A 23835-nucleotide genomic window follows, 5' to 3' on the forward strand; every position below is an offset into this window, starting at 1 on the left:
GAGCAATAAGAATTATGTGTGGAGTACATCCTAGGCCCTCGTGCAGGGATCTGTTTAGAGCTCTACAAATTCTTACAACACCTGCCGAATATATTTTTTCCCTGATGTGCTTTGTTTAAAAAAATAGCAACTTATTCAAAATCAATAGCTCATACCAGAATTATAAAACCCGAAGGAAACTGGTTATCCATTATGAGCTAAAAACGAACAGCATGGTTCAGAAGGGGGTTCTATACAGTGGCACCAAGATTTTTAATGCCCTCCCACCGCACATTAAAGAACTGGTTGGAAACATGCCAAAGTTTAAAGAAAATCTGAAGAAGTTCCTTTTAGATGAATCTTGTTACAGTATTGATGAATTTCTTAGCAAAAATGCATACAATCTCTTGTTTGTGCTTAAGCCTTACTGTGTGACCTCTACAATTGAGTAATCTTACTCTGTAAGTACAGTGCAACTTAATACAATACCCAAATTTATGCATGTCTGTATATGACACCTGTGTAACTTAAGAACAATACCCAAATTTATGTATGACTGTATATTCTTTCAGATGTCCTGTATCTAAACTAATATGTAAGGGTATATGCTAAACTTCACAGTTTTTTTAATCTAATGATAAGATCAATGTATCTGTGCACAAAACAATAATCTGTAAAAACCTTGACTCGTTCTATATCCAGGGATATGTTCCCATACGGATCTATGGAACACGAAACGGGATAAATAAATACATGCTTTGTTGGCATGCTTGTAACTGAGAATTAAGCTTAAATGTAACAACAGTGAAATTCGAGAATTAAGCTTAAACGTAATAACAGTGAAAAGTATTATTTTATTGTAAAAAAACACTTGTGTGTTTACAAATAATGATGCATGCAAAAATACGTATTTTCAACTTAAATAAGTCACAAACGTCTGCGTTTCTCTATTACATAATTTAGTTTTATCGCAGAAAGTTTATCACACAAGCATTTTATGTATGGTGCGAAAAACTGAAACCTAAGGCTGTGCTTTCTTTGTTAGTATCTACACAGCTGTAAGGGGAAGCAAATGAAACTAGTGACAGTCGAACGATAGTTGGTTTATAATCTGCAGACTTCTTTATAGGAATCGCCACACGCTCTACAATACGTGTTTCACCAATAATTGCATTGCATATTCCGTGCACCAAATGACTTTCTTTCACAGAAGAGTCGTTGATGTTTCTATGCCACTTTACAACACACACATTCATGGGTAATAACAATTAAAACAAATCCCACGCTACATCACATCAATTTTTTTCTGTGTTTCTGATAATTTACTGGCTAGGAAGTCTCGTTTTCTTCGTAGCCACCATAAACGAAATTCTTTCATTTTGTATCCAAGTATGAAGCCCGTTAAAAATGTCACTGTTAAAACCGTCTTCAATCTACCTTCTGATATCTCAACCATTTTTGTTGCAAGGTAAAAGTTCTTTCGTCAAGGTAAAAAACGGACATCAACTAGATCAGTAGACCCCGATGATTTCATATCAGAACATTTAAGTATGTGATATCCGGTTTTTATTTGTCGTACAAATATTATTCTGTATTAATTCATGACGGAAAAAAGTGATTAATTATTATTTCCGCTACAAAAATTAAATGACAAATGTCATCCTTGACACGATGCTGTACCATGTCGCTATTCTTTTGTTCGTTATTACGTGAATTGTTGCTTTGCAATAGGTTAGTGCACCGGGAAAGCGAAAGTGTGTTGTATAGATTTTTGTGGGCGTTAATGTTGAAGGCAAGTACATTTTTCATTCAGCTAACGATTATGGTGTGTGGACATACATAAGTTTTTTATGTTAGTTTTGCTTTCTCTCCTGCAATGTCCAAAATTAATTTTAGTTTGTATGGAATCTCGTGGAACTGTGTTGTGTTAATTAGTTGACTTTAGTTTCGTCTTATCGCCAGAAATAACATGTCGCTTTTCTAAAAAGTATATAATATTTACTTAAGTAGATAAGAATATCCTTGTAAAGGAATCTGCCCATGAAATGCAGAACGTAGGTGTATACCTGAAAAATGTTAGGTGTCTCTCATTTGTTTCCTGACGTGAAATAGATTGAAATGAGTTTGTGGCATGGAAATATATAATGTCCAATCCAACAATCCAAATTGATAAAGTGAATGGGATGGACATGCATTGGCCCACACACAGTAGGTTGGAAGGAACTGGAAATTTTCCCAAAGCACATTGCAAACGATAAGGCTTAGCCGACAATTATTCTTTTATGTATTTTGATATATGTCGCAATCACAATATTCATTAGGCCCAGGAAATGAAGATGGTAAAGTATTACAATCCATACTGATTGGTAATTGTGGAACTGCATAGCCTACATATTTTAAAGCACGTGATAAGAAACAAAAATTACAGAGAGAGAGGGAGAGATAATATTGAGCACGAAAGAAAAAACCTTGGGAAAATGACAATTTTTGGGAGGAATTTGCATTTTTTGGGAGGAATTTGCATTTTTTCTTCGTTGTTAATCTCTTATTTGCTGCCTGCAGGAGAGGCGTTCTTCTTGCAAGAAATTTTCATCATGATTTTATTTATGCAGTACTGTGAGGGTAATAAAAACGTTTTCTTGATAAACAACCAAATGAGCATCCCTCTTGTGTGCATTCTTCTGCCACATGGTTTGAGAGTTAATTCTTTTATCCTCTTAATTTCGTATGTTTATCATTTATAGCTTCCTTTTAAGCAGTTTATTCACTCATTGATTGCACCATATACCGTAGTGGTTTGTCCATCTGTTTCACAAAACATTTTCACAATATCACACTGCGAAACAGCGTTGTCAGAAATCTGTGAGGATCAGTTTCAGTTGTGGGTGAACATCAGCAGTGTGTAGTTAATCTGGATTGTATGATAGTTTGTGTGCATGATGTATTTATGTACTATATTAACTCACGTGTGTTGTAATTGATGCCAGAGTGGGTGTTTGAGATCTTGAATCCAGAAATTGAATTACCCATAGAAATGTGGTAGTGCTATTTGCTTTGCTGTGTTCTACAAGGCATTCCGGAAAGTAAGTACAGATTAGGAAAAAAATATTTTTCAAACACGAAATTTATTTTTGTGAGGAAGAGCATTTCTTGTACCATTTTTCTACATAGTTGTTACCATTGTTCAGACATGTCACAATGGGAAATCTACTTTTGTATGCTCTCTTCATAGAAAGATGTCAGCATTGAAGACAGGAATTGCTGAAAACCATCTTTTTGCACAATCATTACTGTCAAAATGTCTTCCTCTATCTTAAAGTTCAACAAGTGGTAGGTCAGAAGATGTGGGATCAGGGCCCTGTGGCAAATGATCGCACTGCTCTCAACTGAATTGTTGATAAGATTTTGAGTGACACCAGCAGAATAGTGTGTGGTGTTATGGAGCAGTGCAATGTCTTGCCTTTTGTTTTGAACTGTGTGCTGAAGTTTTCTGAGCATTTCACAGTATCATACCACATCGACTATTTCACACCTGGGAAGGATTTCAACAAGCAGAAAACTAAGCACAAAATGGTGTTCAGCAGTGGCTGTCTTCACTGGGGTCTAGTGTAGCAGGGGATACAACCCGTCGGCTTTGGACAATGACGTCACAAGTCGCCAGATAGCAGTTTACCATTTTCGTGAGATTTTTTTTAAAAAAGCCAAAAAACACTTATCAGCCACTGAAGAATCGCTTCTCGATTGGCGACTTGTGACGTCAATGTCCAAAGCCGACGGGTTGTATCCCCTGCTACACTAGTCCCCTTCACTGGCAGCATTGTTCTCTGAAGAGTATAGGAAAGTTGATTTATTGCTGTGAAAGATGTCTGAACAGTGATGGTGACTACATAGAAAAATTGGTTGAAGAAATGCTCTTCCTTGCAAAAAGAAATCCCAGTCTGAAAAAAAATGTTTTTATGAGTTTTTTTCTGAAAGCTTTGCTTACTTTAGAAAGTAGAACTAGATATGTATGTCTGTAGGCTTCCAGTTTCCTTGCTTACAACTGATGGTAGCTAGTTACCATACGTATTTATCACAATACTGGACAGGCTTTGAACTCTAGGGAAACATTCAGAGTGCTCATCAAAATTATTCCCATGTTATGTCTCATGATTCAGCGTTTCTCAGTTTTTTCTTAACAAAAACAGCAAAACTGTTGGCATGGTTGGCTAAAAAGATCAGTGATCATGGAAAGTTACACACTGTAATGTTACTACTGCTATGCAGTATTTACAAAATTGATTTCTGTACATATTTTATCATATTGAACTGTGGCTTGCAAGATGTAACGAATATGTCAGGGATAGATGAAAAAGGCAATGTGTGAGTGTAATTTTTGCATTTGTATTAAGTTTTTCCTCATACTGGAGTACTTTCAGTGATATAACTCTGTTGTGAGAGATAAAGTGGTGTAACAGGAGGCAATGTGACCTTTTTTTTACATTAAATCTTCCTGTGAGCAAAAACATGAGTCAAATTAATGGCTTCATCTGAACATTTCTCTCAGATAACATTTCCGTGCGCATCCATGAAGTAGTCCACTTACGTTTAATATCTTCCTTAGAGTAAACACACCCTTCCTCCCACCCAGCCCCTTCTGCTCCCCTCCCGCTTTCCCAATTCCCCCACCACGGACTCCCTTATTAGCCGGTAAGAAGTTAATGTTCATGAGGAGTGTTCGAAACACTCCACCGATTATGTGGAATGTATGAAATAGTGTATGAAGTTATCGCCACAGAGTGCTCTTTTCCTTCTGCACAAGTGCAGATGCATGGAAACAAAAGCGAATGCACAAAGATTAGTGAAACAAACTTACTATACACATGTGTGCTTTCATGTCCACACATTGCCTAATTGTAGAAGCAATCTGCTGTTGATCCACATTTTGTTCTGTTCTGATAGTGGTGACAGACCTCAAAAAAGGGAGGCAGGATGTAACTATGGGTAAAGTGCTATATAAATAACACAAAGTGGTGAAGAGTTTATGATTGCAAATTTCTGAAGACTGTAATAGAGATTCTGATTTTTCTGCTTGGGAAACTGAGAATGTGTATCTTCAGGGAAGCTACTGTTACATGTAATGCAGTTTTTGCAGCAGTATGGCAGGCAATAATGTTTTGTTATTTAGTAACCAGTGATCGCATACATGTTTCAGCTACTTATTTTACATTTCAGGGGTTATTTCTGAAACCATTGGTTAGTTGGCTTTTGTAATGCAATTTATATTTTATTTTACAATACCAATATTTATACAATTTCTCTCTCTCAAAAAGTGCTTGGATTCTACAAATTAGGGAAGGTCATAGACCCAGAATCCACTACAGTGAAGACTGTGTTTTCCAAATTTGTATTTGCATCCTCAATGTCCTGCAATTCAGTTTCTAGTTTTATGAGCTCCACCTGTGCCATCTCTTTCAGTTGTAATCATGCCTCAGTTTTTGCCCCATAAAGTTGCCAGAGCATGAATAATCGTTCAGTTGTTCAGTTTTTTACATGCACTTTTAATAATGTTGTAGGCTACTTCTCTGTTTTCCTACACAAAGATTTATCATATTCTTTAAGCCATATGATCAGAAAATTTTTATCTAGTTTTTATTTTCCACCAGGTGAAGACTCCACTTGGCATTACGGGCATCACATCTCAAATTTTTGTTCAGATAATCTTTAGAAGCAGAGCTCTATACAACTTCCGTCTGTCTGTGTGTAATCTGTAAATTTCAGTGCACTTCCTTCAACATCAACAGGTGTCATTGTACATAAATCAACTAAAAGCATTACCAACATGATACAGAATTAAACACATGATGGGCACCATCTGCTTGTTATTGGCTAAACAATGGAAATTATTAACATTAAAGATAGGAAGCAATGCTCTATGATGCCCACTTTTATTTCAAACAAATTATGGGTGCGTACATGCACATGAATGCTTGCGCTGCTGGAAATTTGCACCGCATGCTAAAGTTGAACAGAAAAAAGGCATTGTGTAGGTGCACATTAAGAGTATTTATTGCTAATTACTGACAAATTACATATGTGTTGTTTATATTAAACTTGTACTTTATGCAAGGTGATACGTTATTTCAACCTTAAGCACATCAAATCACTTTTAAGCAGTTTTAGCTGTGTGAATGACACGTTAAAATCATGGAATATGCAAGCTGTTACATCTCATTACATGTTTGGAGTTGTCAGCACTTGGAAGTTGTCATCTTTACATTCTGTTGGCTTATAAAAGGATTGACATGAGCTTTTTACTATGAATTTTTTGGTTTATATCTGCCATTCCCACGTTACTAATTTCTTTTCTGCTTTCGCCTCTACTGCATATTGAGCTCAGCGGTCACTTCTTTATTAATGGTCTTTAATTAGGGCTTACAATCTTCTTAATGATCTCTCTTTGTGATGGTAAGTTCAAGTTTTTTTCCATTATAACATTTAGCTAACAGTATTTTGCCTGTTGAAGTAATCTGTCATAATATGTACTGCCCGGGGTCTGGGTATTTGTGTTGTCCTCATCATATCATCACCATCATTTGTGACAGTGGCAAAATTGGAATGTTAAAAAATTGGGACTTTGTACAGGCATTGTTGACTGCACAGTTGAGTGCCCCACAAACCAGTCATCATCATCATCTTGAGATTTTGTAATATGAGGTGAGGTGAAGCCAAGAGAGAAATTCAGTGCAAATTGTTGTGTTGTCATTAGCCTTAGGAGTGAAATGCTTATTATTTTATCCAATTTCAGTGCATCTAGAAATTATTGAATAGTCATGGATTGAAGGAGACCACTCTTTTGATCAAAAGGTATTTACATTCTACTAGAATATTCCTACAACTGGTTGGTTGAATAATCAGCATTACAGTGGTAGAAAGGTCTTCACATGATAATTGGAAAGGGGTTGTTAAATTCTCACTCTATGACACTTAATTGTTCACCTCTTGGAAACAAGGGAAGGGAGACTAGTGTAAGCCAGAAAAGAAGTATAGAGGATATGTGAATGTGTATGCAGTGTGGTGCAAAACATGTATTGTCTCCCAGGTGAAAATATTGAGGTCTTTACATCTGTAGTATGTTCATAAAAAGTGTTTCCCATAATGGGAAATGGCAGTGCTCAAGTACTGATCTACTGGTTTTCAAATGAAATGGTGAACCTTCCGGTTCTTTATTGCTGATAAACCTACTATAAGTGACTAGTGCACTCAGAATACCTGTACTTGTTTTTCATATATGCATCTTCGTCCAGCTGTGCTGAGTTTCTCCTATACCACTCTTTCCAGATCCGAGTTAACTGTTTCTAGATGCTGAAATATTCATTTCACTGATGTATCCCTTTTGGAGTAATATTTTTGCACAGGCATGTATCATCCCCCACATCCTCAAACCAGTCTTCAGACTGATGACTACAACATATCCTTTTTTAGTATATTTTCATTTCAGTGCCCTCGTCCCAATTTTGACATTCTTCCACTTTCATCTTCACTGTATATCCCATGGCCCTTGGTTTACTTCCGGACAATCCATTGCAACGGGTATTTACTTATTGGAACTTCTTTCTCTGTTCACATCAGTTCAATACCAGTATGAAATTTTTATTTGATAAAGCTTTCTTCACCATCACTAGTCTGTATCCTGTTCAGTATTGCAGGGGTAACGCTTAGCAGAGGCACATGGAGGTGTGGTGCAGTTTCCTCATCCCATATGGAACACACACACACACACACACACACACACACACACACACACACACACACACACATACATTTTGTTTGACTCAAACTCGCAAACTATTTGATATACATAGATAGAACTGGCATCAGTATATGCTTTGAGAGCTGACCCAATGTCTCATTTCATCTTTATTTGCAGAAACAGAATCTTAAGATGATTCACAGAAATGCGCTTCCGGGTAAATGTTATTGAACTTTTAACAGGTGGCAAACTTTTTGATTATTAATTTTAGCTGACCACATTATGCATCCAAAATATTAAGAAGAAATCAGATTTTCATCTGCTCCAAATTGGAACTGTGTATGAGAGACCTCTAACACAAGATAAATTGGGTTAAATGTGATTCGTAATTCTGAGCTCAATCTTCTGTATCTAAGCAGTTACCCATTCAGTTTTGTTATGAGAAGCAGATCGCTAGCTGTATCAATGACCTGTAATCAAATTTTCTGATCAGCTTCCTTATTTCTATCATAACTAAAATAATTGAGATGATAAACTGCAAATAATCCAACCAGCTTTGGGACAAGAATAACAGTGAGGGAGGGGGGAACACACACACACACACACACACACACACACACACACACACACACACACACACTATTATAGCAGCCATTATGTTGCAAACAGCGTGGGAATTTTGTTGGTGAAAGGCACTTCATTCGGAGTAAGTTGCTTACGTCAAACCATAGCAAAATTTAATTTCACTATACACCTACTTACCATTCTAAACCACCCACTACGAATATTCAGCTGAATCTGCCTGTGCGTCAGTGCTGTGATGATAGTGGAGAATCCCTTTGACATCTCTTGTCGTTATCATTGTTTCTTTGTCACTTTCTTATTTAATGAAATGATTATTTTGCTCTAATTTTCTAAAATCTCTTCACTCTGCCATTCTTTCCCATGATGCCCTGCATGTGATTGACAACTTTCTTCCAGTCTCCAGAGGTAACTATTGTTACAGAGAGGGTAGATAATTATTATTCAGGCAAGTATTTTTCATCTAATTCCCAGTGAGTGACATTGTTAACAACTAAGGTGGAAAACAAAATCGACACACTGTTAAATGAAGAGATCAGAATGTTTCAGGCCTAAGCTTCACTGTCTCGAAAAATAAAATTTCATTGTGTATTGACTGAACATTGTTAAGTGCATGTACTGGTGAACAGTCTTGTTGATTTTTCAACAGATGGTCCATTAATGTGAGCATATTTTAAATTATTGAAATTTATTAACTTGATTTATAGATTTTTCCAAATCTTTATTTTGCTCCCCAGTAGAAGTTACCTCTTGTGGCTTAGGCTTGAATCATTCTGACCTCTTCAAATTATCATGCTTTAACTAATGTTAAAAATAGAACTGATAAGGATGGAACAGATAAATTTTGGGATGAACTTTACCAATTTGTAACAACAGTACATGCTATGAATATAAAATTCTACTTGGAGATTTTAATGCTAAGATAGGAAAGAAGAAACATCAAAAAGTGTGGTGGGACAATACCAGTGCATAAACTTACAAACAGTCTGGAGAACATTTATTTGAATTTTGTACAACACATGGGTTGGCTTTGGGGACATGGAAATATCCCAGTGTCAAGCTAGGAGAGTCCCAGATAATGTGGCCATGGATCAGAAGTTTCATAAAGAAATATATAAATTTAAAGTCCTCTGTGGCATCAATATTGATTCAGACCACTACACGTCAAAAATTGAAATCAAACTAACATCTATATATATAAAAAAAAAAACCTTATAAGTTAGAAAAAGAACTTGTGATCTTAATTACATTATTAACAATCCAATATATAACTAGAGGTCTAGAACAGCTTTCACTGACTATCTAGGAGCAACTGTCAATGGATTAAAAGCCTTGACTGGAGAAGTTGCTCCCGCGTGAAGCTGGAAGAAACATGCTTGATGGAATGAGGAATGCGATCTTGCAATTCTACGCAGGCTTAAAGCTTGGTTAAGCGACCAATAAAAGAAAACTGAAAATTCCAGAGAGAGATTAATCGATGCTAGATGATCAATGGCTAAAGAAATTACGAGTCAAAAGGAAATTTCATCAGGACTCGATAAAATTGGTCAAGGAGGCTTTCGGTCATCGTAAGATGAGAGATTACTATTGGGCATTTAAACAGTGCAGTCGAAATATACTCCACCCACTCTTATGATGATGAATAAAGGATATGAATGGAGACATAAAGCACAACAATTGTGAAAGTTCAGTGATTTTGGCTAAATACATCAAACAGTTGCTAAATAGTTCTGAAACTGAACATTATTTGGAATTTGACTCTTGTTGGAAAAATGAAATGCATCTAGAAAAAATTATACCCTTACATCCATATGAACTGGCAGGATCACAATAAAGAGGCAAAAAATGGAGTGGGGTTTGTGTTTCACAAAGACATTGAGCCAGTTACAGATGTGAGTTTTGTAAGAGCAAGGATAATTAGGGCAAGAGTGAACTTGGGAAAGAATAGTCTTACTATACTCCAAGTTTACACACAAGGGTGCAGTGAGGAAGAAAAAACGAAATTCGTTAAAGAACTGGAAGATCACATAAGAGAAGGTAACACTACGATAATTGAGGATCTGAATGCTCAGATCGGCACAGATAGAAATGGATAGGAGGAGGTGATGGGCCCTTTTGGATATGGAAGACGAAATGTTGAGGGAGAAGAAATTCTAAATCTGTGCGTAAGGAATCATCTTTTAGTGAAGATAGCCATAAGATTACTAGATACGGCTGGGATGGCAAATCTAAGACAGTTATATACTATATATTAACGGACAAATTAATTGGAGGAAAAGTAAGGGACACTAAAGTCATACCAAGTGAGCGCTTGGATAGCGACCACAGGTTACTAGTAGCTGGCCTAAATTATAAGATGCAAAGATGGAATGTTGTACAGAGAATTCCAAAAATTAAGGAGTGGAACTTGAAAGAAGAAGAAAGTAAGAAAAGTTTCCAAAATCTTGTAGCACAAAAATTGCCAAAAATCGAAAGGGGTAGTGTAGAGGAAGAGTGGAACCTATTTAAAACATCAGTAGTTAACAGTGCAGTGCGGGTTATGTGAAAGACAAAGAAACCAGTTGGTGGAACAATATAGTAAAAGATGCAATTACAAACGTAATATGGCAAAGAAAAACATGGAGTTTGAAAAAAGAAATCAGAACCAGGGGCTGGTGCCAAAAGATGAACACAAGGTGACAACAGTGGAGAGGGAATACCAACAAAAGAAACTCCAAGCAAAGAGAATTGTGAAAGAAGAAAGGAGAAGCGTTGGGAAATATTCACACAGAAACTAGAGCAGGGTAGCAAAGGGAACCAAATCTGCTATATAGGTTATTGAAAAGTAAAAGATCTGATAGAGAAGACATCAAAGAGATTGAAACAGAGGATGGGGATATTACCAGGGACATGGAAGGTATCAGGGAAGAGATGAAGAATTATTTTGAAATCTTACTGAATGGGGAAGGCGCACAAGAAATTGACACCGAAGTCATTGAATTAGAGGAGGAGCAGGATCGGTTAGAAATTGAGAATTTCCTGAAACTGATGAAAAGTTGGAAGGCAGCTGGAGTAGACGAGCTGACAGCAGATATGATCAAAGCCGCAGTAATCCAAGGAATTCAGTGGTTACACCGGGTGCTGTGGGTGATATGGAAAGAAAACATAGTGCCAGATGAATGGAAAAAAGGAATTATAACAACATTGTTTAAGAAAGGTAGTAGAAAGAAATGCACGAACTACCAAGGAATCACACTGCCTTAAGATCATGGAAAAAATCATAGAAAAAAGATTGCAGAAAATTCTAGAACACCAGTTAGAGGAACAACAGCATGGGTTCAGAAGTAATAGGGGAACTGATCTCATTTTTTTCCTCTGTCAGTTAATGAAGAATTATTGGGAAAATGGAAAGGTCTTGATAATGGTATTCGTTGATTTGGAAAAAGCATATGACAGTGTACCAAGGAATAAAATATGGGAATGCTTGAGAAAACATAATATTCCTGATTCATTAATTAGGAAAGACCAGATGCTGTACGATGGTTGAGAGAGCAGTGTACAAGTAGGAGGTGGAAGATCAAAATGGTTTAAGACAAAGAGAGGTGTTCAGCAAGGCAGTTTGCTCTCCCCTTTACTCTTCATTACACTTATGGACACAATCATGAAAGAAATCGAGGAGGAAGAAAATTAAGATCTCAGTGCTTTTGTTTTTGCTGATGACATCACAATTTGGGGAGAGACGGTAGCTTCTTCCACCAAGTATGAAATCCATCTGGGACAAGGAAATCCCTCTAAGAACCAATCAGACCAGGTACAAAACTTACCTCCTGCCAATCATGATGTATAGTCTAGAGGCCTGTGTCATAAATAAGAGAGAAGAGAGTCAAATACAAGCATGTGAAATGAAGTTCCTTAGTTCAGCTCTACAACAAACTAGGGGAGATCGTCAGGAGTGATTATGAAAGGAGAGACCTGCAGGTGACGTTGACTTCAGAGGAGAGGATGAGTGCTTTGAGATTGAAGAGGCTCGGTCATGTGAAGTGAATGCACGCCAGTATTTGAAGATGAAGGTACCAGGAAGAAGACCGGTTGGGTGGCCTAGAAAGAGATGGACAAATCAGGATAAGGAAGATCTCAAAAGGAGAGGAGTAACATGAGATATAGTGGAGAAGGGGAAAGTTATACCAGGACAGAAACCAATGGAGGCATATCACTCACAAAGTTCCTACCCGGCTCGCTGGAAGGCAATCATGATGATGATGATGATGATGATGATGATATCCATATGAACTGCAAGGAGCGATTAATTCACCTCGGAATTACAAAGTGGCTGGTAAGGAACAAATACGTGGCAGAATATATAAGTATGCAATTATACAAACTATTCTGAATTTACACAAACATCTTATTGTCGTTTGAAATACTGAGAAATTGTCAGAGGAATGGAATGTTGCCTTAATCTGTCCACTACACAATGTAGGACATAGATCAGATCCAAATAATTATAGAGGTATATCCTTGCTGGATACTGCTAAAAATATTCTGTAAGGTTCTGTATTTCACAATTCATGAACAGCTTGATGGTGAATAAGTTGAATATTAAGGAAGTTTTTGCGCAGGACGGAGCTGCCCTTATCAAATTATTGGTCTAAATGGATAATGAAACACCAAAGGGCCAGCAACAAGAAGTTAGTGATCACCTTAGTCAATTTTTAAAAGAAGCCTATGATAGTATCCATCATGAATCACTACTGTCTACGTCTACCTTTACAGAATTTGGTTTGTATCAGAAACTTCTCAACCACATTATGGTCACCCTTCGAAATACTAAATCGAGAGTAAGGTTCAGAAATGAATTATCTGAACCTTTTCGAGATTTGAACTGGCCTTTGGCCAGGTGATTCATTGTCTCCATTACTGTTTAATTATATGCTGGAGAAAATCGTGCTTGAATGGAACAAGATATGTCCACCATCTGTTAAATTGGAAGAAAGATTTGATTTAATCGTCTTAGTGTTGCACATGATTTGGTGGTGTTAGCAAACAGTATTGATGAAGTAAAGTTTCAGATAGAAGAGCCAGAACAATTAGTGACAAAGGTTGCATTCGAAATTTGTTTTGAAAAAATAGAAATGATGCCCACCTTCCCTGTTGACACATCCTATATTATACTCCACAATGCACAAAAATTAAGGTCACCACTTACTTTGATGTTGTGACACTGAAGTCAATCCACCATCTCCTCTTTTCACATTGTTGTGTAGATGCATTGTCACAAATACAAAATGGTAAGAAGTGTTATTGAGAATAATTGTTGACCAATTTTTGAATATTTGGTATTAGTTAGTCTGAGTCACTTGTAAATTTATCATAATTCATGTATACACTGTAACCTCCTGTACCCTACCAATTTAAAAAGCATGTGAGGTGTCTGCATCCAGTAGAATAAGTCTGCTTCACTAGCTGGAAGGCATTACCATTGTCCCTCGAGTTGTCATCTGCCCAGTGTAACTCGAGAACATAGCAACAATTGACCCAAGTATGATCAAGCCCCACTACTTCATCAGTATTTATTCCCCAGACCTGTCTTAAAAATTGGCATCACTTCACAGCTACACCTTTTGAGCAGTAACTTGTCGAAAGTCAATTTTCCCTTTCTGTGATGATAACCGTAAACCAGACAGTGTTATTGCATTCACTGTAAATGACTGTACTGGATGTTTCAGAATGAATATGACTGTTTTTAAACAATTATAAAGAATACATCAAATCTTTTAAACAATTATAAAGAATACATCAAATCAAAAAGTGACTCAGTTTTTTCCTTACAAGTGTAGAATATGAACACCATTTGCCACTCAGCACAGCAGTTAACACCATTTGCCACTCAGCACAGCAGTTACAGAACAACATGTGGAACGAGTGTGAGGGTCCTTCACATGTAGCCCCAAGAAATCAAATCAGAAGGCTAGTCGTGAATTAGCATTCCAGTGACATTTGTGTGGAGATGCTCATAATTATGACCTTTCCGTTTTTTTACAAGCTCGAAAGTCTACAGACCATGATTTATGTGCCAGCTGTGCAAACAAAATGTTACTGCATGAACATGAAGAGTTTCTGGATCATGTCTTCTTCAGTGATGAATCGACATTTCACATAAGTGGAATTGCGCCCCCCACCCCCCCACCCACCCACACACACACAAACACACACACACACACACACACACACAGTGTGTGTGCATCTTGGGGTCAGCAAACTCCGACAAGATGGTACAGTTGCAACGATACTACCATAAATAGAATGCTTTTTGTGTCATATGCCAGTGGAAAGTTTATAGGCCCTTTTTATTTTATTTATTTTTTCCCCCTACTCAAGATTTGGAAAGAACTCTCCTAGCGACTGGATATGTGCCAGTTGACAGATGGTGCTCACATTAAACGCTTGTTACGGTTGCTCTTTCATATGATGTATTATTTATAAATGTAAGTTGGATTTAATAAATACTACAGAGCCTTAAAACTCAGATATTCATTTTCAAGCACACTGTATGATGATAAAATCAAACAATGGAAAATCCAGGATGAAATGTTACAATAAGTGTGGCTTTAGCTGCCAGAGTCTCTCTCTCTCTCTCTCTCTCTCTCTCTCTCTCTCTCTCTCTCTCTCTCTCTCTGTCTGTGTGTGTGTGTGTGTGTGTGTGTGTGTGTGTGTGTGTGTGTGTGTGTGTGTGTGTGTCTCCGAAAACTTATTTTGTGACAGCCGTTTTTGTTGTGCCTATCTGCAACTCAGTATCCTGGATATGATGAGGTTATCCATACATCATTTGTATCGCTTTTTTCCAGCCTTGATTATTTTACTGCTTCTTATTTGTGCACAAACCTTTTACTGTCAAATCTTCACAACTAAGTTTTTGTGTACATTTGAAACTGCAGTGGTCTGCTATTGTTAACGGATAGAAGTGGGCCAACGTTTGTGAATGGAGATAAGTGGGCCAACAAGGGGTTTAACAACGGGAAATTTTAGTCTCTTTGGGAAAAGGCCTTCAGTTAGTGATGCATTACATATTTCAGACAATACTGGATTTATTATATGGGAACAAATCTTTAGTACTGTATTGGAAACACCATCAAAACCAGAAGAGCTTTTATTCTTGAGAGACCGTATGACCTTCTTAATTTCAGAAGTCGAAGATAGGGGTACATTCATATGATGTAATTTTATGAGAGTTACTACTTCAACATATTGCTGTGATTTTTCTCTTAAACTGTTAGTCCCTATGCTTTATACTATGTTTAATAAATGACTATTAAATACATTTGCTACCTATGACTTGTCATTCATAACCCTTCTATTCAATTCAATTGTAATGTTACCCTCTTCTGCGGTTGGTTGTCCTGTCTCTTGCTTCACTATATTCCTTATTGCCTTAACTCTGTTGTCAGATGTACTGATTTCCGACTTTATGTGCATGTTTCTTGATTTTCTTAGTAATTTTGAGTAGTTTTTGTAGTGCACAACTACTGCAGGGTTTCTACTTGTTCTTGCCAAAGGATACATTTCCCTTTTCCTTTCACAAGATGCTTTAATGGCCTTAGTGATCCTTGACTTTTTACATGGCTGTTTAATGCCCCTCCTGATTAGCTTATGCGGAAAGCTATTTTCATGTACTGATATGAATTTATCCTGGAATAGATTAAATTTTTTAATAGTATTTTGTTCTTTATAAATTTCATCCCAGGTTGTTTCTTGTAAACTACTCCTAAAAATATTTGCCCTGCAGTCACTAATGATTCTGTCTTCCACTGAGGTGTATCCACACTGTAAGGCACTATGTCATTTATCCTGATTAATTGTGCATCATGATCAGAGAGAGCGTTTGTTACTGGGTAAACAGTTATTTTCTTGCTTCGTGCCTCATCATAGAAAACATTATCAATTAGGGATCTATTGTCTTTATCCACCCATGTTAAAAAGTTAACTACCGAGAGCAAATTGTAGGATACAGATAAGGTTTCCAGAGCATTTTTCCTACCAGAATCCCTTAGAAAATCTACATTGAAGTCACCACAGACTTGCTGATGTATGACCAAATACAAGCCTATAGAATATCAGATTGGCCTTATACTTAAATTCAAGAATTCTTAATTAATAGAAGACAAGCATGTCATTCTTAACAGACAGAAATCTTGCGGCGTAAAAGTAACATTAGGCCACTTGACCCTCAACAAAAACTAACGTAATGTATAGCCCAGAAATAGGTGGAAAAATGCAGTATTGTGTGACTACATAACTGCAGAACAACACTGGTAGTGCTCACATCTGTTAAATACCCGTATCTTGGAGTATGCATATGGAGGAATTTGAAGTGAAATGACCACATCACAGGTTAGACAAATGCTACAGTGTGATTCACTGGAAAAAAATCTCGAGAAGTATTGTTCATCTGCAAAGGAGGTTGATTACAAAACCCTTGTTCAACCAATGCATGAATGTTGCTCATCAGTCTGGGGCCTGTACCAGATAAGATTTATAGAGGAAACAGAGAAGATCCCAACAACAACATCCTGTTTCATCACAGCTTCACTTAGTGGAAGCACAAAAGTGCCACGGTGTTGTGTTTGTGTGGCTTAGGGGGAGGGGGTGGGTGAAAGCCTGGTAACCTTTGACCTTTGACATTTTACCAATTTCAACAGTTTTGTATAATCACACTTCATGGTACCATTACTTCACTTTTGTTACTACCATGTCCTTCCCAACTGTGATATTTAACAAGTCACTGTTTTCATTTTCACAATTTATTATGACCTTTTCAGAGGTACTAATTTGAATTCTGTCTCCTTAGAGAAATTATGGAGGAGGAAAAGAAAGAAGTGATTTAGGAACAAATATTTTGCACCATTTCGAGCTGATCAACACCCAGGTCAGTCAAAACAAGATGGTGCCAAAAACACGAAAATTGCTTGGTTCACCTCCTAACTTTTGATACAGCTTGGAAAGATTGGAAAAAAGTATTGGCACAGATGAAGTTCCATCTGAGTTGTAGAAAGTACTACTAGATGTTTGTCATTATTAAAAAATGCTTATGATGTCATTGGAGTACGAGAGGTCTGACTTTTACTAATATTTATAATAAAAAAGCTGCAGTTAAAGGATGCAGAGATACGAGAACTGTTAGGCTACCAATATATATGTATAGTTAAGCAGTGCTTTCAGTTCGTGGAAGTATTTTGCTAAAATATAAAAATTCTAAATTTCATTCTTTCTGTCATGTTATTGATCAACATTTAGAAGATAAAAGCTTCCAAAAGAAATTCTTGATAGCGTGTAATGCACCAGCTGGTATTCAATGATACACAGCAGAAACGTGTAAATACAGAATAAGTCGGTTTAGGTAATAGCTACACTTTTATGTTCCAATGTTATCTGTTCTCTTACTTATCTTTCAATGCACTATGGGATTAAAACTTTTTGATTTTAGGTGCAATTATGTTTGTGGTATTTCTGATAAAGATCCATGACTGGTCTCATTCTTTGACTTTTTTGTGTTTTATTTTCGTGTTACAAAGCACAGTTTCTGAGAGGAGAGTAAGATAGGCAGTTAGATCCCTGTTATACTGTTGTACAGTGTGTTCCAAACTGCTTGTATTATCACATGTTGTACTCCTGATTCTGGTCAACAACTTAGATTCTACTTTGAAAATTAGACATGGTGAATCTGAGTAGCGCCTCTACAGGAATAAGCAAAGATTTCAGGAATAGTGCTGATACAAGACCCAGGTCTCCCTTTCCATGTATGTTGTAGAGACCCGAGTAGACAATTCCATTCTAGTGAGGGCCCTATTTCACGGCTTTCGTAAAGCCTTTTATTCTAATACATAGATGTGTGTGACCAAATATGTATCTGATTGGGCTAGGATTTGCAGACTGAAAGTGTGGATTATTATTAGACCCTATGTATATTGGCAGTCATCAGAAGTTAATATAATGATGCATGATAATTAGTGGAGTTGCAAATAACACCACTGTCAGGGCACTTTTGGGGAAAAAATGATATTTTGTGTGAAGACTGTGATTAACTTTTCTATTGGTATATTTAATACTAGAACTTCCTGAAAAGTAATGCCTCCAAATCTGTCATATGGAAACTCTTTAAAGTTTTCACAATAAAAAAGATTCTCTTAACATTCTACATCTTCATTCTTTATGTCTACACACTAATTTTCAATATGTTGATGTTGGCAGCAAATACATTTCACCCAGTGAGAGACCAGTTTGTTGATACAATAACTATAAAATGTTGTTGATGGAGCCACAACCTCACCTGTGCTTACACTGCTTCGCCACTATCAAAGTGAAGCCCTTGAAGGTCTTTACGCTTGGGGAAACATTCAGAGGTCTCACACACATTGAGGTTAGCACAACCATTTCCTTCATTACAAGTACGAATAACTCAACATAGCACATTACAACTGTCGATACAGTCATCACCGTAAACAGCTTTTGTCCTTGTATGGATTTCAATTGAAGTCACATTTTCTGTGGTTAGAAACTCAATTACAACAAGATGTTTCTCATACAGTGACGTAGTTATGTTACTCACTACAATTCAGAGCCCTTTAGCAGCAGAGGATTGCAAATTGGGTCAGCGAAGGGGTAAAGTTGACAGAGTAGTATGGGTCATATAATACCTCTACCGATTTTGAGAACAGAATAAAAACTGCGAAGGCATTACTTTTTGGCAATCCCTCATATTTTCTTTGGTGTGATCACATAAAAATTTTATACTCTTAACTGGCCACCACCAGAACAATTAAAATAGCATAAGGATTGGCACCAAGTAACACTGAGTCTGACAAAGCGTTAATTGGAGTTCATTCTGATGATGCTGTTTGTTGTTCTGACGATGGCAATGGGAGTATGAAACTTTCACATGAGTACCAAAGAAATGATTATGTATGCCCCCCTCTCCAAGAGTAATTTTTTTTAAAGTAATGGAAGATTAAGCAGGCATGGCATTTGATTGTTGTGACTGCCAATATCAGATTGAAATACTTTTGAAGCAGTATAGTAAAGCCTAGATTGTCTGTAAAGTAAAATACAACATTGCTATGTAGCCCATTCGTGAGTAGACGCGTGGTATCTCTTTGGTACTCTTACCAGTTAGAAGTGCTAAAGAGAGTACAATGATTATAACAAGACTTGCTCATTGTGTGACAAATACCTGCAGTAGCAGCAGTAGTGAATGCACCACAGAAATGTGTGGCAAACTCCAATTGGAGATAGGACAATAGAGGCTGACGCAGTGCCCAAAAGGCAATAAATCTTACTCCATACCTTCTGCTGTACAAAATGCTCAGGGACTACAGTTAATGACTTGGAGAACTTAGTGTGCATATTGATGATTGATGTACATTTCCCCCCCCCCCCCCCCCTTTTTTTTCTTTTTTCCCCACTCTGCAGAAAAGTAAAAAGGGACAAGAGGATGGGCGAGTGATAAGGGATGAAAGTATCCTGCCATGCAGAAAAAGTGGCTTGCAGCTGTAGATGTAGATGAAAAATATATTGGTTAATACTCAATGTTTCATTGACAGTAATGACTAAGTTAATGAAAATGATTTCTCTGGCACTCTGTTCCAGATGATATAGAAGTTCACCTCATTAACAAATTATAAAGGCGCCCCTCTGCACAAGCGTCCTTGACTGATCAGCAAGGAGAGAGAAATACAGATCTGAAGATGAGTAGTTCTGAAGAGGTATCCTGGATCTCATGGTTTTGTGGCTTAAGGGGCAATGAGTTCTTCTGTGAGGTGGACGAGGATTACATTCAGGACAAATTCAATCTGACTGGCTTGAATGAGCAGGTGCCCCATTATCGGCAGGCTCTAGACATGATACTCGACCTCGAGCCAGATGATGAGCTGGACGACAATCCGAACCAGTCAGATCTGATCGAGCAGGCGGCGGAGATGCTGTACGGCCTCATACATGCTCGGTACATATTGACCAATCGGGGGATCGGCCAGATGATCGAGAAATACCAGTCAGGAGATTTTGGCCACTGCCCGCGGGTGTACTGTGAGAGTCAACCTATGTTGCCTATCGGATTGTCGGACATACCTGGGGAGGCGATGGTCAAGACATACTGTCCCAAGTGCATGGATGTTTACACACCGAAGTCATCACGTCACCACCATACGGACGGTGCTTATTTCGGCACTGGTTTCCCGCAGATGCTTTTTATGGTGCATCCAGAATATCGTCCAAAACGTCCTGTTAATCAGTTTGTCCCACGTCTGTATGGCTTCAAGATTCATCCACTTGCATACCAGATCCAGCAACAGGCAGCCAGCAATTTCAAGGCCCCACTTCGTGCTATCAGCTACAACAATGGGAAGCGTTAACATTTGGACTGGCACCTGAGAGAGCTTTTTCAGCTTTTTTCTTAGCATCAATATTTAATAGATATTCGTTCTTTGTCTTTGTAGGTTAATGTAATATTACATGGGATACTGCCAAATTTAATCACAGTGTACTTGTCATACATTGTGTTGTGGAGTGCTTCGTGTTTTATCATTCCTCTTGTGCTGAAATTAGTCCAGAATAATTTGTGTATATTTATGTCTGGTACATTTACATCTTGGAAAAATTGTCTCAATTGTGTTTACTGCTTTGTTAGGTGAATTTCATTAATTTAATGATTTTATGAACAGAATATGTAACAGTTCATTGTTGTCATCGAATATCACATGACATTATCTTCCCCTTTTATGCGCTGCACCCATTTCATATTGTTCATAGGAATGATGTATTGCAACTATTTATCTTTTCCATATTTGTTATTCAGCATTAGGGATTGTAATTTTGAGAGAGGTTTATTCAATCTAATTGGATAAAATTTTTTTCAGCTTGATGCTCATTCATATAGATGAATATTTAAAGACATAATAAGAACTGGAAAGAAAATTTGAGGAAGTAGTGGCACAATAAGACACTTATTTACACATACTAGAACTTTCAGTTTTCTAATTTTTTATTTAAAAGATTCATAAACCTTCTTATTTTGTAATAATACAATGCTGGGAACTGAGAGGGGGGCTTGGGCTCAACATTTTTGTGTTTGTAGAGGCAGAAGGGATTGGAAAAATTCTCAGGATATTGATTGTAGTGAGGAAATTGTAATTTGTTCTGATAAATTTCTTACCAACCACGTGGTTTAATGAACACAATAGGGCTGCCACCCATGTTTGTGATATGTAACTATTATTACAGTGTACATTAAAAAGTATTTTAAAAATATCCCTACAAATTGAAGGAAAAATAAAGTTTAAGCTGATGTTATAAATTTATTCTGAGAGCATTGAAAGTTATAATGATACGTAATATGAGCATATCTCGCACATTGAAACAAGAAATTTGTTGGTATGGCACTCGTGTAACAGAGGGCCATACCAGAGGATATTTTTTACATTGGTAATTGAAAGTTACCAGAAAGATAAATTAATTAATTCAACAGGCAGTTTAGGTTTGGGTATAATTGAAAACATGTAAGCCTTTGCATCAGTACTGGTAATGTGACACCAGACTACATGGGTCCAATTAATGGCATTCTGACTTCGTGTGAAAAGTTTATGATTTTCATTTTTTAAAAGAATTTCTGCATATGGAAGGGAGTAGGGTTTAAAACAGTTGGGTGTCAAATATTGTTACCATAATTGTTTGAGATCCTCCTCTTGTCCAAATTAGTGCATATTTGGTAATTTAACTATTTATTGAAATATAAGATGCAATTAAGTGTAACCATAGAATGTCTCATGACTGTGAACTGTTTAATTAAGCTCTTGTAATTGGATTGTTTTTTTCATGAGTATGGCATTACTTTATCAGATATTCATGTAGGACCACGCTCAATGATTGCATGATGCTTTGGAGGATTGAATACTATGGAACTTAATTTTTATTATAGTAATTGGATATTATTATATACAAGCAGAGTATTTTTTAAAAATTACTGTAGATGGTTACATACTTCTGGGTGATTTCACGCATGAAACAGAAATAAGTTTGGGAATGACTGTTGTTTATGGATGGATCATTTCAATAAATATGTATGTTAATTCTAAGAGTTTCCCAAAGAATATGGTATTCAGCGAACAACTGAGCTGCTCTGCTCTTGGTATCAGATAATCTTTCACTCTCATAATAGCAAGAGTGGAGTCAGTGTTCTGTATCAGTTTTACAGTGTTCTTATAGCATTGTTTGTAACTGTCTTTCTGCATTATAAGATTATTGGGAACAATGTACCAAAATCGAATCACTTATTTTAACAAGTGTTAATCCATTACTATTGTGGTGATAATTTTGTGGGTCAAAGGGAAACAATGTAGGTGTGAGAATATTATAATTGCAGACACAGGAAGTCAGTAAATGTGTAACAGCAAATAAGCATTGTATTATGCTCACTTCTGTTTATTCTCTCATACTTTTAAACAGAATTAATTTTCTCATATGCCAAATTAATGAGATTTGCTGTGTTTGGTTCTTGTTATATGCTGACAAGTTTCACAATACTTGAGTACAAAATTTATACAAGTGTTTGCTGACACAACTGTTTGGAGAAATATGGTAATAAATTACCATTTAACAGAATGTATGTATTGTCTGCATCTTTTAGCTATTCCGATAATATGATTAAAAAAAATGGGTATTTCCACAATGCACTTTTCAGCAATTGTTGACACCTTAGTTTTAAACTTTCATTATTTCATGTCATTAAACTAGAAAGTATTACTAGTCAGTCATAAAAGGTTTACACTTTGCAGGTATAAAAGGTACGTGCATCAACAACACTTGGTCTCGCACAGTAATTGTACATAAATATTTTTGAAATGTGTTCTTAATTAAGATAGAAATATTGTGCTACTTCAAATATAAACTTTACCTTATTCAGTAGGAACTCAAGTCATGTGTGTAATTAGTACTAGTTTCAAATTTTACTTCAGGTCGGATTTCTTTACTTTCTCCGTCTTTGTCAATATTAAATAAGATTTCTGTTCCTTTGTAGTGTTGTACACACATAATTTGTATGTTCAGTATTTGTTGCAATTACAAGTTTACTCTGTATTCATTACAGTACTTGTATTACTCTCTTTAGTACAAAACTTGCCTTGCAATGTAAAATTTCTTAATAAATGAAATGTCACATACTAAGTGTTTGAAGCAAGCTAATTTCTATTGTTCACCTATATGTATTACATTTGGGTGTTCTGGAAGAAAGAGTGAAATCGCAAAGCAAAGCAAAACAAAAGATGAAGCTAAATACACAGTGTGATCCAATAACAAGTGGTAGAGGGAGTGTCACCTAAGAAGTCTCCATGTTTCCAACAAATTCACATTCTGCACTGATGGATCTACACACACACACACACACACACACACACACACACACACACACACACACACACACCAGCGCGCACGCGCGCAAAGGTAGATCCATCCATGGCAACCAAGTAATCTAAGTGAGCAAACATTTACAGTGCTCTATTAATGTGTATTGTATCTCT

At 36.8% G+C, this 23835-nt stretch overlaps 2 protein-coding genes across 2 annotated transcripts in view; both read left to right on the forward strand.

Annotated features, from left to right (window-relative positions):
* The first annotated feature begins 1636 nt into the window (after positions 1–1636).
* Positions 1637–23835, forward strand: part of LOC126425302 (casein kinase II subunit beta) — a 31390-nt gene continuing 9191 nt past the window's right edge. Inside the window, exon 1 of the mRNA XM_050088279.1 lies at positions 1637–1771. The gene's annotated coding sequence lies outside the window, so the exon portion shown is untranslated. The remainder of the gene's footprint in view (positions 1772–23835) is intronic.
* LOC126425303 (casein kinase II subunit beta) lies at positions 18522–23482 on the forward strand. The gene is made up of 2 exons (XM_050088280.1): positions 18522–18686; positions 19913–23482. Exon 2 carries the CDS (start codon positions 20011–20013, stop codon positions 20674–20676), a length of 666 nt encoding a protein of 221 aa, XP_049944237.1. The 5' UTR covers positions 18522–18686; positions 19913–20010; the 3' UTR covers positions 20677–23482.

This window comes from Schistocerca serialis, chromosome 10, assembly GCF_023864345.2.
Source record: "Schistocerca serialis cubense isolate TAMUIC-IGC-003099 chromosome 10, iqSchSeri2.2, whole genome shotgun sequence".
NCBI classification, from domain to species: Eukaryota; Metazoa; Arthropoda; class Insecta; order Orthoptera; family Acrididae; genus Schistocerca; species Schistocerca serialis.